The 15,321-nt window shown below is 36.7% G+C and overlaps 1 protein-coding gene across 3 annotated transcripts in view; it reads left to right on the top strand.

Moving 5' to 3' along the window:
- ATP9B (ATPase phospholipid transporting 9B (putative)) overlaps positions 1 to 15,321 on the top strand; it is a 154,474-nt gene that overhangs the window by 39,036 nt on the left and 100,117 nt on the right. For all 3 annotated transcript variants that reach the window (XM_082288844.1, XM_082288843.1, XM_082288842.1), the window contains exons 6-7: positions 3,149 to 3,207; positions 9,500 to 9,551. In XM_082288844.1, coding sequence (XP_082144970.1) covers positions 3,149 to 3,207; positions 9,500 to 9,551 — 111 coding nt within the window. The remainder of the gene's footprint in view (positions 1 to 3,148; positions 3,208 to 9,499; positions 9,552 to 15,321) is intronic.

Below are 15,321 nucleotides of genomic sequence, written 5' to 3'. Positions count from 1 at the left end.
TTAGTGGTTGAGTTTCAGTATTAGTTACTTGAAATTTTAAAAAAATAAAATCTTTTGATACATTGACACTAATTTAATTCCCATAGGTGTCTCAAAATTCTTGTAGAGAACTGCTGATGTTCTTGCTACAGCTTTTTATACCTTCTGCAGTCTTCTGCTACTTCCTCTACCCTCACAAATTTATCTATTGAAGATAGAATTTGTCTTTGTAGCGGGTTGAGTTCGAAACCGGGCGGAAACACCAATTAAATGTAGTGGTTTTGGTTCAAAATATTCATTACTTACTTATTTTCCTTCTGTGAGATAAGAATTAGGAGAAAAGCAAAGCAGGCACAAACCTTAAACAGTTGCAGTAAAATGAAAGAGTTTTATTACTAATAGAATTAAAAGTAAAGAGACAATAACAAAACAAAATTAAAGCAAATCCCCCCCCCCCCCCCCCCCCCAGCACTTCTCTCCTTTTACCCAGCTCACACAAGGGATAACAGAACATGGGATGTTAGTCAGTGTTCCAGTTCTTGAAAAGTTTCTCTCTTATGCTTAAGGGAAAAAAGGGTTTTTCCTTCAGTTGCACATGGTTCCCAAACTGCCACTAACAGCAGATCCGCCCGGAAACAATCAATCTGCTGTGTGTAGAACATCTCTCCCATGAAAAATCTCACAGTTCCTTCACACTGCAAAACATGGGCCATCACATGGGGTTATTCATCTTTTTAAGGATAAGTTCTTTTGGCCTGCACACAAAGGCTTTTCTTCGCCACAAGTCTCTAGCAGCCTCTTACTACTTCTATATAGCCTGGCATAGGCACTCTTCACAATCTTCACAGGCACACGAAGATACTCCATCCCCCCATGTACTTCAAATGGATTAAAGAGACAAACAGTTTGTGGTATTACAGTTTCTTACCACGGCATGCAAGAAGGTTTCTTTTAAGCTGCGCGCCAGAATCGCGGCACCGCCCTCTTTTCTCCCGTCGCCATTTCCAGCTCCGTCCCACGGGACTCACTTCTCTTTCTCTCTGACTGAAGCCGCCATGCTGAAGGGTGTTCTTGTTCGGCCTTTACGGTGGGGAAAGCCTCGCTCCCTTTGTGCTGCTGGCTGCGTGGTGTCTTCTTCAGTTCAGCACGAAGTGTGCTGGCTGCAGACAGGAGGCTCTGCCGGCTCCCGTTGACTCCGCCGGCTCCGCATGGAGAGGAGAGGGACCCGCCGGTCCCCAGAAGCCGCGCTGGATGGGTTTAGCCGTGAGCAGTCCATGGCTGGGTTTAGCTGTGAGCAGTCCCTGGCTGGTTTGAGCTGCCTGTGGCTCTGGGACAGTCCCCCCCCAGCCACCCAGGGTCCGTGCCACAGCATTGGGAAAGGGGGAAAGGGGCAGTGGCCCCGGCATGGCCCAGCGGGGCCGGGAGGCTCAGAGCCCCCCCCCACCTCCCAGCAAGCGAGCTCCGACAAAAGGGGAAGTCCCGCCTTTCTGTGCAGTTTAAATATGTAAATTGTGAGAAGCGTAATTGGTCTTAAAGACTGTCCATCAACTCAGGGTCAACCCAATACAGTCTTATATTTGAGAGCGGAGGACAGAAAATGCTTCTGGCAACTGAAAAATAGAATTAGTGTAAAAGGTCATTGTCAGTAGCAAAGTCTGGCTCTCAGAAGTAACTTCGCAGGCAGGCCAAACAAAAATCGTGATTTTCCTGACATTGCACATTTTAGAAGTGCTGTTTTAATGGAAAATGTATTAAATATTAGCTGTATATCACAGGAATACATCTATTTTTGACTGAATTAGACATAAAGCAACTGCTGCTTTTGCTTGAAATTTTAAAGAACAAGTACTCAAAATAATTACTCATAATGTGAGTCTTACTGCCTTTTATTAAATGTATATAAGTATAACGAATTTTGATCTCTCTTTATTGAGAGTTGTAATGAGAAGGTCTCATGGATTTGCATCCTACCCTAGGTTTTTTTGCTATGCTTAGAATAACTGAGATGTGACTGCATTGACAAATCTGCTACATAGTATTTTTGATTAAACTTCAAACTCAGTTTGCTTCTCATTCTGTGCTTTTGTGTGTCTTCTGTTCTAATTCATTCCACCTGTTATTTAGAACTCCACCACCTTATCATATTTTGATATACTTGCCATCCTATACCAGCTGACCAGATACCTGCTGCTTGGAATCATGATAGTATTTCTGTTGAGGAAAGATCATACTTACAGGGGGTGTGTTTCAGCTCAGCAGGCTATTTAAATATGTGTGTGTGTTTAGATCCTCAGGGTTTTTTGGGTTTTGGTTGTTTTTAACTTTTTTTGGAGTTGTAGCAGGAACCTGGGACTAGAACTCCTGAATTCTAATGAGATCAGCAATAACATATTTTGGGCAGTAGCTTAACCTCTCTGTCTCAGTTTTTCAGTCCGTCAAATAAGAATGTTAAAACTTAACAGTCTTACAAATATTAATACCCTACAGAATGTATGGAAATTAAATTGGAAAATGTGCTGTATATATTTTTGAGTGAGTTGTTCACAGCAGTTACTGAATGGGCAGCTTTAGAGAACGAAAAACTTCTATTTCAGCTTTTGATATTTTACTTTTCTAGAATTAAATCTTTAGGCATTTCTTTGACTTCAGAGAGATTTACCCTTTTTTCTGCTATAATTGCCAACAATATCAGACGGTGCCAATTACATCAGGAGCTTTAGTGGTCAAGCAAAGTTACCTGTTAGTAACTGGGCTGTGAACAACAACTCATGTGTGAGAGAATGCTTCATGACTATAAACTTAACAATTCTTGTCAGACACAGAAGTGCTGTCTAGTAGATGTGAAAGATTCCTTTCTCCAATTTTACAGCTCTATTGCAGATACCATAGATCAGGCTTGAGCATCTCCCATATGTATTTTTTCTTCTAATACTTCTGCAATAGCTAACTGGTTACAAAGCTGGAATTTTTTTAACCACTGAGTTATTTATTCAAACAGATGAAATGTATTTATCAATGTGTTCAGCAGAGATCTGTTTTGTATAAATTATAATATTTTCACTAAACAGTAACATCTATAAATAACACTTGCATTCTGGGATTTATATTCTTGTTATTCTTTATTGATGTCTGCTTAAGTTGATTACATTTCTTTTTTTTTTTTTTTAAGGTAAAGTGCAAGTTAAGAGTTCAGACATACAAGTTGGAGACCTCATCATAGTGGAAAAGGTTGATACTTTTAAAATATATTTTAGAGGCTAAAGATTATTAACATGCTAATTATCTTCTGAAGAAAAATGTATCAAGGTACTTATCTGTGAAGTCCTAACTAGCTAGTATTTTAGTTCAAGTCCTGTTTGAGAATCTTCAAGGAAGTCTAGTATAGAATTAATTATATTTTAATTGAATGTTTATATTTTATGAGTAGGCATATGCTTAAATCAATCTTGGGAAGGGAATACAATTACAGAATTTACTGCCCTGACATGTGCTGTGCTGAATGTTTTAAGATGTCTCCTTACTCATACACTCCTTCTGGTGGTTAGGTCAGTGTTTTTCTGTCCGAAATTTTCAGGGATAAGCTTTATTTATGTGTGTGTGTGTGTGTGTGTATATATATTTATATATTTGTATTATTTAAATATTATATGTGTCTAACTATATATAATTAAATAATAAGAAAGTTTATATGTTTTTTAAACGGACCAAAAGCTTTCCAGTTTGTTTGCAGATGGTGAGTGAGAGCTGTGAATTCTTCTTTGCTCTATAGTAACATTATAATAAAGATTGTTTCTTATTTCGGTTGCCTTTCTGGGCTACTAAGAAATTACTGCGATCTTAGAAGTCAACTTAAATTTGTTGTCAGAGGTAACTATTTTTGCTTAAATTAATTCTGGAAAGGCGACTCACTTTATGGATGCCTGCAACTAATTCCCATCACACTTGGTATTAGAGAGCTAATCCATTGAAATGCTGGAAGGAGGCCTCAAATTGAAGCTTGTATCTGCTTCTGCTTGTTTTGGAAGACTTCTTTTTCCTTCCTTTCTATTTCTTCTGTAGTTAAAAGAAAAAAGCCTGTACACCCAAGTCTCACTTGGCTTGATGCTCTCAGCTTAAAAAATATATATTTTCATGTAGTTTGCACCATTTCTTGCTTTTTTCCTGTTCTTTTTGTCTGCTCTGTGTATGTTATAACTTTTTGGGCCTGCCTGAGTAGCAAGTACTAGGATGCACAAAATAGGCACTGGTATGTTTGGCCTTTACATTTGTTTTGCCTTACACCTTGTTACCTTAGTATGCAGGTGGAATTGGCTTGCAGGTTCTTGCTTCTGCCTATTTCAGAACTTCTAGGAGACTATTTGCTTTGATTTTTATTAGTGAACTTTTTTGGGCCTTCTTGGACTCTAAACTTGGAATTAATTATTATAGAGTGTAGGGAAGACTCTAGTGGCTATTTAGGTAATCTGCATTCCCTGAAATTCACTGAGATCCATTTGTCTGTTGGATTATACCAGAATTTGGAAAACTGGAGTTACTTTGGGGATCAGTCTGTCACATATGAAGTTGCTCATTAGCATCGATTTTAGCAGTATTTGCAGTAGCTTAGGACTTCTTATGTTGTGAGTACCTGAAGTTTCTAATGAAAAAAAAAGTAATGTCCAAGGATTTAGGGAAGTAATGAGTAGTGTGCTTTTTGATGATGATTGTAGTCAGGTATCTCAGTAAGATGCATATAATGGTTTGAAAGTTGTATTTCAGCTTCAAGCTCCCTACTGCTGCAGTAGAGCTGCCTTTTTTCCTTTTGACCTAGCTGGGAGTGCCTTCAGACTAATGAAATTAAATGTTTTCTGGTTCTGTTGAGGAGTGCATTTTGTTGGAGCAAGCAGTTTTCAATTTCAGAGTATGGCTCTTAAGCCAAAGAACCAGTCAGGAGTGAAATGTTCAATTGCTCACTCTAATGGCAGAGGAACAAGTTAACATTGTATTTGACTGGTAGATGCATCAACAGCATTTCTGCAGTGAAATTAATGACTCACTTGAGCTGAAGATCCATATGTTAACTAGTGAGTGCATCACAAATACTAACAACTTAAGTGAAAGGCTTTTCTAGATTTAAACTTTGAATATCCAGTGATTATTGTCTTTTTTTTTTAATAGTCCTAATTAGTTTCAAAGTATTTTTTAAGTGACTGTAATGTGCTTAAAATAGTTAGGTTCAAGTAATACATCTATTGTTTCAACTGAAAATTTCATATTGCAGTATTAGTAGGCAGGATGAAGCCTGAACAGATGAAAATACTGCCTAATTTTAAAAGCTGAAAGACATTCATATCTTAGCTAAAAAATGGTCCCCTGCCTTGACCAGTCATGCTACTTCTAGATGTTCTCCTTGGCTTGTGTTAAGATACATTCTTAGTTTCCAGTGGAAGCACAGATGTGCATAGTGTTCCTAAAGAAGACAATTGAAGGGATGAGTTGGTGAGTTCAGATATTGTTATTTAGACACTGTACCTTACTGACTGTTTGGAATACATTTTGGAGATGTGAGGAGGGCATAAAACTTAATAACACATTTAGTTAATAATAATTACACATTTATGGGCCAACATTTAACAATAACAACACATAACAGTGATTCAAGGCATGAGAACAGTAATGTTTTTTCTTAAAACCTTGAGAGCTTTTCTTGGAGCTGTAAAGGTACACAATTTTCTTCTTAATCTTGGGTGTAAAGTGAAATCAATCCAGTATTTGCAAGGATTGCAGTTAATGCTAACATGTAGTACTGCACAGCATGCCCATCCAAGAAGACAACTGGGAAGTGCCTCTTCTATTTATAACTCAGAAGCGAGCAGGAGTATTTTAGTTAATGAGAAAAGGACGTGGTTCGTTGCATGAATGGAGAAGGAAGGACAGTAAATGCAAAATTCCAAGGGTCTGTAGCTATGCGCAGTTGACAGGTATTGGAAGGCTGTCTAGGGAACAGGAAAAGTTCATGTAAATAACAATTTCATTATAATAACATGGGAAAGATATAAAAGTAATTTGAAAGGTATGAGAAGCAGTATTTTTTGAGTGAATATTGTAGCCTGTGTTGCAGGGAAGTCTTTATGGGTTTTCTTGTTTACCAGTCTGGCTGGTATTCCTGGATGGCATGGAGTTACTCATGGGAACCTTGGTGCTGGGGAAGGACTTGCCTTGTATTGACCATTGTCTGTCTGTAGTTAGATCTCTAGGACTGAATCTATAAGTCTGCAAACAGTGAGATAAATGGAAACCCTCCTTTTCTGGAGCTCTAATTCTGCCCAGATTTAAGAAAAACAGTGTATTCAAGTAATTTTCATGACTTATGTATTCAAATTTCAGTATATGTCAATAAACATTTCTGGTATCATCTCCATGGTAATTGAGATTATGTAGTTTTTTCATGGGTTTCTGAATGCTTGAAGTTGTATGTGTTGTCATTTTAACTTGTTCTACTTTGATAAATATGACATGAGAGGGCTGACATGATTGACATACTGCTGCTGTTTGACTGTGACAATGTACAACAGAATTTAATTTTCTCCATAATGAGATGTTAAAGATTTTTGTAGCATATTTGCCATCTGTTTGTGTGTAGTCACTCTTTTATAGTGACTAGGTATGTATCTGCAGGGCTATCTTTGCTCTCCAGAGTCAGCAGTAATAGTGACAATGTTTTTGGTACCTAATATTCCTGCAGTATCTTTCTGCCCACTTCCAAAATATGAAAAACCTGATCATAAAACAAGATGTCAATTTTAAATACTTTAAAGACAAGTCAGTCTCTAGCCTTCTCTACATGGTAGGATACATTAAGGTATGTTTATGCAGAAAAGATTACATTATTTTACAGGCAAGAAAAACCAGCAAGAAAGAACACAAAAGAAGGCAAAATCAATATGCATTTTTTGTATTAAAATAAGAAAATATTCACATGACTAATTTGATCGCAGTCTATAACTTTCTTACTGGGGGACAGAGGGGAGGAGTTGCTGATCTCCCTCTGGTGACAGCGACAGGACACGAGGAAATGGAATCACAAGGGCATGCAGTGACAGTACAAGGAGTAACAGCTTTAAATTGAAAAAGGGTAAATATAGATTAGGTAGTAGCCAGAAATTCTTCACTGCGAGGATGGTGAGACACTGGAACAGGTTGCCCAGAGAAGCTGTAGATTCCCTGTCCCTAGAAGTGTTCAAGGTCAGGCTGGATGGGACTTTGAGCAACCTGGTCTACTGAAAGGTGTTCCTGCCCATGGCAGAGGGTTGGAACAAGATGATATTTAAGGTCCTTTTCAACCCAAACCATTCTATGATTCTATGAACGAAGCTGTGTCAGGGGAAGTTCTGGGAAAAGGCTCATCACTGAGAGTCTGGTCAGTCACTGGAACAGGATTCCCAGAGAAGTGGTCATGGCACCAAACCTGTTTGAGTTCAAGGACTGTCTGGATGTTGCTCTTAGTCAAATGGTTTAGTCTTAGGTAGTCCTTAAAGCAGCAGGGAGTTGGACTCTGTGATCCTTACGGGTCCCTTCCAACTTCAGATGTTCTATGATTCTGCCCGGTTTTGTCAGGCATGAAGTATCTGAATCTTGGATATTCTGTGCCAGGTGAATGTTTCATTTGCTCAGTGTGAAACATGTCGTCTGTGGAAGTTGGTAGTGACTTGTAGATACCTCCTTTGTATTATTAGAACTTCTGTTAAATTCAGTATTAGATCATTTGACTGTTATTCTTGCAAAATTTTTGGATGGTGGTGAAGTGTTTACGCTTGTTTACAAGTAACTGGAAGTTTGTAGGCATGAAGTCAGTAACCTGAAACTTGTGTAATGGATTTATGTCAGAGCTGGCAGGGAAGCTGCAAAAATGTATAGTTAATCTATATTAAGACTGGACATCTGTTTAATTGTTATTGTCATTTAAGGACAGAATTATTTCATTTTGAAGTTGCCTTTTCCTTTTTCTGTTTTTTTCCTTGTAATAGGTGCATAATAATATAAAGTTAATCCTTTTTCTGCAATTTTTTCCAAATTTGAATGAGATATTCCCAGTTGAATCTGGGCTCATGGTGGATAATAAATTTCACTACATCCTTAATTATTAGCTCTTATTAGGCAAGATTCAAAAAATGCTGTGCTAGTTACAGATGAGCAGCCTCTTCAAGGTGAATACTGTTGGCATACCAACAAGTGAATTCTATTTGTAAAAGCACAAAGAGTTAAAATGGGAAATGCTGCAAATCAGGAAATATTAATGGATGAAAATGTATCATTTTAAGTTATGCAGAGGCTTTTTTGCTACCTATATAGAATTTTTTAGGTAAACTAAAACATGCATCTGTTTTCTGACGTTTCCCAACTTCCTCATTTTCCAAGCTTCATCTTTGCTTATGATAGTAGCCCTCTCTGTAGCCCTTTATGGCCCCTCTTTACTGAACTTTCCATAGAGAATACAGTTGCAGTTGCTTCCAGTCCCATTTATGAAATGGTTTTTGGAAGCTAAGCCCATATAAAACATACTCTGGCAGGTACCTTGGGCAGATCTCTTCAGATTACACTATTCCAAATGGCACTGTTGTGGTCAGATGCTGATCTTGGGCAGGTTTCTTTGGATTAATGGAAAACTTTGCTTTTTTTCCTTTCCAGTCCTCAGATTTTGATATGTTGGTTATTTTTGCTTTCTCTGGTGTTTCATTCTTAAACCCTGTATTGGCCATGTGGTGCTGGTAGATGCCTTGGGAACAAGTGGAGAGAGAGCTGAGGATTTGGGTAGTCACGTAGCAGATAGCATGTATGTGGGAGGATGGTATTGTTCATTTTGTTTAACCTGTGAAAGCTTAGATTGGCCCTTCTGTGATCAACAAATAATTGAAAACTTGATACAGGAAGTTCTGTGCTGGAAAGGGAAATGGCAGACAGGTGCATCTGATTGTGCATGTGGTTCTATGTCTTAGATAGTGAGGAAGAGATTCTGTTCATTTTACATATGTGGAATAGGAAAATGCTGTTCCCTAATATGCTGTTTCCCCTCTGTGTGTTTGTGTGTGTTGGAAGAGAGAAGAATGCTTGGTGTACATGTTTGCGACTTGAGTGCCAAGACAGATATTTTAAATTTGCCTGGTTTTTTTTCTATTATGTGTGCTAACTCAATGTCAGAGTTTTGCTCAGTGAAATTATGTTTTAAGATATTTCAATTAGATATTTATGTACTTGAAGTACTGTTTTCAGTCAAGAAAATGTGAATCTGTTCTTCAGGTATTTATGATTCACTTATAAGGAGCATCTGAAAGGATTAGCTGTTGTTTGCTTATGGTATAATTTTTTGAAAATATTGATTTCTGAATTGCAAATGCTGAATGTAAAGTACTGTGAGAAATCCTATTTTAATTGAGTTTCAATCCAAGTGTGACCTTTGATGATAGATCTTACTGGACTTTTGATTGGAATTCCCTTTTTTCCTACTTACGAAAAAATAAACCTTTTTTTTTTCTTCTCTCAGAATCAACGAATCCCATCTGACATGGTGTTTCTTAGAACCTCGGAAAAAACAGGTATGTTTTGACAATTCACATTGGTTGCATGACAAGATGGTGGTTGTGGTAAAATTTTAGATTGTACATTGTGGCCAATTTGAAATGGTTAAATAGATTGATGGAACTCTACCTCCATCAGATTAATGGGAGAGAGTCCATACGTGACAAACACATTATGCTTGGACTGTAAACCAGGAGTAGTCTTACTGTGAACATGAGACTTCTACAGATGTTTCTCTACATGGATGATTTTTTATGAGCTGTTTTAATAAAAGGTTTAAATATTAAAAGTATTAAAAATATTTATAAGACTGTACTTGATAAGTATGATTTGATATTATTTTAAATTATTCACACCAGTCATTGTCTTGCAACATACATTTAAATGTCATCTGATTGTCTTTCAGTTATTAAATTGAAAAAAACTAAAATTGGAACCTACTAATAGATGTTTAAAATAACTATTTTTGGAAAAACTTATTACAGTTATCTGAATTCCTGAAATAACTTTTTTAGGGGTTTTTTTGCTTCAAAATAATACTACCTTTTTGGTCAGTCAAAAAAAAAACCCTAAAAAACATGAATTTTCTTGAGTGAGAGAAAGAAAAGTGCTGCTTGTTAGCTCTGTTTCTCTTAACATGGTGATAGAGGAGTACTCTTAATCTTTAAGAAACAAATATCTCCTTTACAGGAACCCTATAAATTACAGCTGTTTTGTAAAGTTTAGAGATTACTACTGGATGCCCCTGTGTATAACTCAAATGAGTTTTCCTCCTTTATATTACCATTTATCTTCAGATCCTGAAGAACTGTCTGGTATTTGTCAGACACTACTAAATTTCACAAAGCTAATAGCTGTGATATTGGTAAGCCCTGTATTAGTGGCACATAGTATTTCACTGTGGCACTGGAGTTCTATCATATATTTCAGATAAAAGCCTAGATTTGTAGAGATCATTTGAAAGAGAAGACAAAAATATTTCTGATAGCCTACGGAATTCTAGTAGAGCTATATATTTGCTAAAAGAAGAAATTACTGTATATTGCTAATGCTGATTAGATGCAGTGATCATCTATAACTAGCCTGGAGTGATAAAGTTTTCTTTCTTTTCTAGTGGTCTTATATAAGCTCCATCTTTGTTAACCACCTCTGGTTCAGGATACAGGGGCTTTTCTTTTTATTCTCTCTCAGAACCATACTTTATTAAAAAGCCTAATTTTCTATTAACAAGCAACATGTTAAGTAGTTTTATTGGTGCTGCACTTCTTTAAAAACAAAACAAGAAAACAAAACCACACAAAAATAATTTCCTAAACTTCAAGCATATGACAGTAATTGTTTTTTGACTAAAGAGTGAACACTTACATCTGCTGTTTCTTCCTGATGTTGCAGTTTTGACTGATTTATGCTTTAATTTATAGTTGACACTTTTAAGTACTTTGTGAAACAGTTTTTGCATGGTTTTATGTTCTATATGTAATTTTATCTTCTGTGTAATAAAGCAGTTTAACTATAGCTTCTTACTATAAATCTATAAAGTGTAGAATTTGAACTAATCTCAAAATCCAAACCTTCATGTAAGCTTCTTTTGGGGTAAAGTGCTGTTTTCCAGTTTCAACATTTACATTACATATTAATGTAGTCTGCAGTACTGCAATATCCTCCATCTTCACTCAAAAAAAAGAAGCAGTTTGAGTTATAAATGGGCAGTTTACAAAGTTCTTCCTGAAACTCACCCCCACAATGACTTTCACAGTTTTCTAGGATACTTTTAACTCTGTGTAGCAGAAGCTGCATTCTTCAGGATATCAAACTTATTTTGATAAAACTAGTTTCTTATTAGTTGTGTTTTCCCTTTCTTTATCAAATGCATTGTCTTTTAGCTAGAATGATCTCTTCAAAGATCTGATATAATAGCTTGATGTTACTTGTGTGCCTGTATCTAATTTCTAAGATTCCTATGGTTTTTAATCAGACTTTTACAGAAGTGATAGTCTAAAGGCTCATATTGGTGGGACTTTCTTTAGTATTCATGTGACAGTCTGTAACATTGGTATTCCTCTCTTTCATGAATGGAGGCGGCTAGATGGCTGTTTGTATTTTGAGTTAGGATTACTTCCCGGGGGATGGAGCAGGTGGAAATCATTCCTCAAATGTGAATTCTTTGCTGCTGTCAGGCTCCCTGTAAAACAGAGGTTTCCAAAAGATTTTCATTGACTTCCAAAATAAATTAAAAAAAAAAAAATTAAGCATGGAAAACTTATGGAATAATATATTGGAGTTTTATGTATTTGAAAAAGTAGGAGGGGATTATTTATGGCTGAATCTTGGTTTTACCCATTATATATGGCAGAAGTGACAAGCTATTTGGATGATTTGTTCCATTTATCAGCCTTCCACCAAATGAAAGGAAATGTTCATGCTGAGCTGGCTGCAAAAGATGGTTTAAAGGTTATTTTCATTTTCTGTATAAGCAGGCAGCATGCCAAAAACAACTGACTACCTTAGTGTAAAGCTGTTATGCAAATGTAGGCAAGATCTCTGTTGCACCAACACAAAGCTCCTTTGTTGAAATTAAACTAGATTTTAAGTGGCCCTTAACAAAACTTTCAGGATAGTTTTTAATTTGTTTGGCATGTTCTTTGCATTTCACTTGTCTATATACCATCTCAGTCAAAAATCAAAGGCTAGACAGGGCATTCCAGAGAACATCATATAACTTTATAATTGTCCACAGAAGCTGCCAGCTGAAGCATGTGTTAATAACTTCATTATGGGAGTATCAAAGATACTGTGTGTGTAAAACACAAGAAAAATTTCAAAGATAAACTCTTTTCTTCTCTAAGCTACAATCCTTGCACTCCACATTGGCTGTGCCTTGGTGCAGTGACTGGCTTCTGATCCAGGTCAGGTATTCCTATGCTAACACATGCTCTGGCATGAAATGTGTCCTTCCTGAGAATCTGGTGCATGTGTTTGTAAGACTCTGTGTTTCTGCAATATTTGTACTCTTTTTACTTTCAAATGTGAAATTCTGAAAGGAACATGGACTTTGTAGGGTGACTACAGAATTTCAAAAAAGAATGAATGAACCTTAATTTTTTTCCAGACAAGCTCTTTATTTACATGCTTCTAATAACCTCAGATTCTTATTATTCATGGTGAAAAGCTGGCATATGCAGTGGCTGGTTCTGAGCTAAGCAAATGTTGATTTTAACTATCAGTTTTTGCTAGGTCCTAGAATAGATGACTGTTGGAGCTAGCAGCTTGGCTTTTCTTTTGTTCATATGGCTCTTTCATCCTCTCTTGTTACACAGAAACTCAAGGAACATCCTAACTTTGAGATCTTTGGTCTGCCATACTTGGTTGAAATTGGCCAGAAGTCAAAAGTTACTGGGAGAAAGATGGCATGGCAGAATAGCACTGTAAATGGAATTAGGGCTAAGAGACTAATTGCCTAAGTCTGCAGCTGGAATAGCCAAGGGGTAAAAAGCTTTAGAGCTTGTGATGTGCTCCACAGACACTAGGACTGCAAAGAATTGTTTCTATTCTGTACCACTGCTAACTACTTAGGCCTATGACAGACTAATCACAGTGCTGGTAGGATACTGACTTTCCTTAGCAGCTTTTTAGGGGGGTACGAATTGCTTAATCTTAGTTAAACCCTTCTTACTTTTCCCAAGGTCCTCTTTGTCAGAGATAATGCTTTGTGATGGTGTGAAAAGTAGAGCTGGATTTTCTCTTCAGCCTTTTCTGGTGAAATTGAACTTCCAGAGGGTGAACAGGAAGTGGTTTTACTGGTCTGCCTCAGCTTTCCTGGCCATAGTATTTGAACCTAGCGCATATCTTCTGTTAAACTTTTTGGTAGACACTTGATTCCATGTAGAGTAACAGCCACTACTTCTGGAAAAGTAGTTTGGATTTTTTCTTCCAGAGAGAGAGTACTGCATTAAAATATTCGTCTTTTGACAAACTTGTAGAAGTTTGTGAAAAAAAAGTGCATATGTAAGAAGTCTGGTAAAATAAAGTCACAAACTTATTTTAATACCTCAGCTGCTGTAGACTTCTCAACAGCTATCAAATTGACAAAAGAGGTTTTTGTTTTGTTTGGTTTGGTTTGGTTTGGTTTGGTTTGGTTTTATTGTAGAGGTGATACTCTGAAGAGAGCAGCTCCCAGTGGGTGGTCAGTTCAACTGCTGTCAAGCATGTTCTCATGCAAAGGTTTTTATCATAAACCAATTTTGTTACTGTTTGTCCTTAAATTCAATACATAATAATTTACTGGTGCGGACATTGCAAAATACTGTCTGCCACTACAGCTGTGCAATGGAAGCAGTAGGGAAATGGAAAATCATTTAAAAATCTCACAATCTTTTGTGGAGAACCTTTAATTCTTTGCAAGGGAATGCGGGTTGTACAGTTGCTACGTCCGGTAATTTTCAGGCCAGCGTTACATTGTTCTGGTCCGTGCTCATCAGCCCATTTCTCCAGCCGGTCAAGGTTCCCCTGGATGTTTCTTCCCATTGCATAGATCAGTGTTTTGAATTCCACTTATGAAACTGTTCAAAAATGGTATATTTACTCAGACATAAAATACTAGTTTCAAAGATGTTTATACTTTTGAGAATTGTAGCAAAAAGAGTAATGTCACTTGCATTAAAATTTGTAGTTAAGAGTTTTCAGGATTCCTTACTTGTAATTACTTTAACAACAATGGTATAAGTAAAATGTGGGAATAAAACAGGAAAATAATTTTTAGTTTGAGGCTTTGTAGCAGTTCATTTCTGTAGCAATATAACTCTCAGATGTGATTTTTATTTTAAATGCTAACCACTTAACTGGCATAAACTCTGCAATGCAAGTACAGGCTTAAGTAATCATTCATGCAACTTGATTTTCTGTTAGAAGGAGCTGTGAGTTAACCAGTAAGGGCATACTCCAGAGTCTACCATCTAAAACAAAGTCTGCTCATTAAAGAAGTTTTTTTGAAAATGATGAGTTCTTGAGCATTTCTGTACAAAAAGAGAGCATTATGCCACCAAATACGTTTTACTTGTTTAAAAGATCTAGTTTTGTAGATCTTAAAAAGCAAGTATTAGTAGAACATTTATGTCAAAGAATGAAACTCCAAACTCACTGCAAGGAAAAATATAATAAAGGTGATGCTACTACTATCTATTTATTCTGGACAATTAGGAGTAAGTGTTCTACAAATAACTTAATTGTCTGGGCCCCAGCCTGTTCTGGAACTTCAGATATTTGAAAATCAAACCAGAGGAGAAAATGTCAGTTTGGAGTTCTGTTGTGCAGCTGATGTCACTTTTTATTTCTTCATAAAGCCAGCTATTGCAGAATAATAAGGCTGAAGGAGTTGCATTTGTCACACATTCTGGAATTTTCTATTATGTTTAGAAAACAAGTGTTCTAAAACTTACCTGTCTGGAAACTAAAATGCTTTGAAAATCTATTGCTATAGAGAATGATAAATGGCTAGAGTTAAGTTTTGCACATACGGCCAGATAAAAGTTTATCTTCAGGGCATGAGTAGCTGCCAACAATCTGTCCAAACTACTTTAATCTGTTTCTCTACTTCAGTTCCTATTCTGGTTTTAGCATTTGATTTAACTCAGGCTTGAAATGTTTTGGTATCTGCTTTAAGCCACTGAGTAATAGTGATTGGATGTGATCAGCTACTTGTTTAAAATATAGTCAGATAGTATGAATGTTATGTGGTGGAAGGAGGAGGTCTCAGCAGGTATTAGGTTCCCAATAGTATTATACTCTCTC

This window comes from Coloeus monedula, assembly GCF_965178545.1.
Source record: "Coloeus monedula genome assembly, chromosome: 1".
Taxonomy (NCBI): domain Eukaryota; kingdom Metazoa; phylum Chordata; class Aves; order Passeriformes; family Corvidae; genus Coloeus; species Coloeus monedula.
This window is presented reverse-complemented; position numbering and strand designations above follow the sequence as displayed.